The sequence below is a fragment of the Oryzias melastigma genome, unplaced genomic scaffold, assembly GCF_002922805.2.
Source record: "Oryzias melastigma strain HK-1 unplaced genomic scaffold, ASM292280v2 sc03799, whole genome shotgun sequence".
Classification (NCBI taxonomy): Eukaryota; Metazoa; Chordata; class Actinopteri; order Beloniformes; family Adrianichthyidae; genus Oryzias; species Oryzias melastigma.
This window is the reverse complement of record NW_023420367.1, coordinates 1-2,003: the sequence shown is the minus strand read 5'-3', so window position 1 is coordinate 2,003 and position 2,003 is coordinate 1. Positions and strand designations below refer to the sequence as shown.

At 44.2% G+C, this 2,003-nt stretch overlaps 1 protein-coding gene across 1 annotated transcript; it reads left to right on the top strand.

Annotated features, from left to right (window-relative positions):
- Window positions 1–28: 28 nt before the first annotated feature.
- On the top strand, window positions 29–1,886 carry LOC112142143 (nectin-2-like). The gene is made up of 3 exons (XM_024265398.2): window positions 29–706; window positions 798–915; window positions 1,380–1,886. Exons 1-3 carry the CDS (start codon window positions 403–405, stop codon window positions 1,786–1,788), a joined length of 831 nt encoding a protein of 276 aa, XP_024121166.2. The 5' UTR covers window positions 29–402; the 3' UTR covers window positions 1,789–1,886.
- The last annotated feature ends 117 nt before the right edge of the window (window positions 1,887–2,003 follow it).

Below are 2,003 nucleotides of genomic sequence, written 5' to 3'. Positions count from 1 at the left end.
GTCTTGCCTGCTCTTCTCTGATCGCACACAGCTGAGGGAGAGGCCGAATGAGGGAGGAGACGAACTAGAGAGGGTTGAGGAATGACTAAGATCATGTAGTCATTTAGAAATTGTTTATGGAAATGCCCCGCACAGTCAGGGAAGTGGTTCATCAGTGGTGGGGCATATGGGGATAGAGGGAGGAATAAAGACATTAAGTGAAGGAAGATCTAGTGTTTGTGTGCGTTTTGCTCTGGTGCTTGTAATTGTTTGTCAATGGAGGCTCTGGAGGGAAAGACTGAGTGGACCAGAGGAAGTCCCGCTGACTCATAAGTCAACAGTTGTAATCTTTTTACTTTGCTGCCCTGTTATTTTTTTTTAATCTTTACATCCTTTAATCTTCTTTGTTTCTACTTTTGGATTATGTCATCAGCCAAACCTGTGAACTCGGCCTCCACTGTGAGCGTAGAGGCCGGCACGCAGAAAGTCACGGTGGCCAAGTGCGAGTCTGCAAATGGACTCCCCGCTGCCAAGATATCCTGGGTGACCACGGCCAAAGGTAACGAAACGACCACCACGAAGGCCGGGACCGACAACACTGTGACGGTGACCAGCGAGTATCGCATGGTTCCGACGTCGGCCGACAACGGGAAAGACATCAGCTGCGTGGTGGCGCACAGGACCCTGGAAAAACCAGAAAGCTTCAAGATGAAGCTGGCTGTTCTTTGTAAGCCCCCCCCACAGACACGCACCACTGTGCCTTCATAAATTCCTGTGCTGTTCATGCTCTAATGTGCAATTCATGTGTCCTCCCACAGTTGCCCCTGAGGTGTCAATAGCAGGGTACGATAATAATTGGTATATAGGTCGCACAAGCACAGTACTCACCTGTCAGGCTACAGCAAACCCTGTTCCAACTTCTGTCCTCTGGAAAACGTGAGTGGCTGCTCAAAATTGAATTTTTGTCTTTTCTGTTGCTCTGCCAAGCTTTCTTCTTTCCCCCGCTTTCCTTTTCTCTTTTTACACCTCGCTTCCAGATTCACAGCCGTTGAACAGCCGTAAATCTCCAGCTCTTATTATTGCCTCTGCAGAAGCGTGCTCTAATGGAGATGGCTGTATAATTTTTCATAAAGAGAACTGTCAGAAGATCTAAACCTCATAGTTAGAATCACTGATTTTTCTCAATATGATCAATCACTAACACAACTGTACAGAAAATGTGTAGCTCAGGCCAGAAACTAGCATTTAAATTTGTTTCTTCATCTTTTTTCTTCAATGAATTGTGGATGAGACTGCACAGCTCATTTCTATAAATGCTTGTGTCACAAACAGTCCTTTGTGTTTGTCTTGACCTCTTGCTGCTCCACTCCTCTCATATCAATGTGGTTCTGTTGGTGCAGCATGTCAGGAGAGATGCCAGACACAGTGCAGATCTCGGGCAACCAGCTGAAGGTGCTGAAGGTTGATGAGACCGTCAACACCACTTTTGTCTGCGAGGTCAAGAACCGCTTGGGGACCAGCAAGAGTCAGGTCACCATTGTGGTCAGAGGTGAGTGGGATGATATTTTAATTAAAAAAAAAAAAAAAGCTTCAGAAGAGATGGGTATCATTTGGATTTTATCCGGTGCCGGTACTTTTGAAAAAATTCTGGTGCCTAAAAGATGCTTAAACCGAAGTTTAGAATATGAAAAAAGGCGGAATTTCACAGGATTAATGCACTTAAGTTACTTTATTTCATTCTTTCTGAATGTCTGCACTGCAGCACTATGTTTCTTTTTTTTACCAGGGCTGTCAATGCTAACGTGTTAACGCATGCGACTCATTTTAAAAAAATGAACATGTCAAATTTATTAACATAAATTAAATACACTTCCGCTTTGTGAGGCTTCCCCGGCGTTCCTTAATTTCCGACAAAGCACACTTGGTCAGGTTTTTTTCTCACTTATACCATGGTCACTTACAGGGATGTAAAAGATATTAGATGCATATTGAAAAATCGATTGGTTAGAGGGAGTAACATCAGG

What these genes read in the sequence shown, in the direction of transcription:
- LOC112142143 (XM_024265398.2), top strand. Translation starts at nt 403, where the DNA reads ATGTCATCAGCCAAACCTGTGAACTCGGCCTCCACTGTGAGCGTAGAG. An exon ending in GATGAAGCTGGCTGTTCTTT is followed by an intron (nt 707 to 797) that starts GTAAGCCCCCCC and finishes GTCCTCCCACAG; the next exon opens with TTGCCCCTGAGGTGTCAATA. An exon ending in ACTTCTGTCCTCTGGAAAAC is followed by an intron (nt 916 to 1,379) that starts GTGAGTGGCTGC and finishes CTGTTGGTGCAG; the next exon opens with CATGTCAGGAGAGATGCCAG.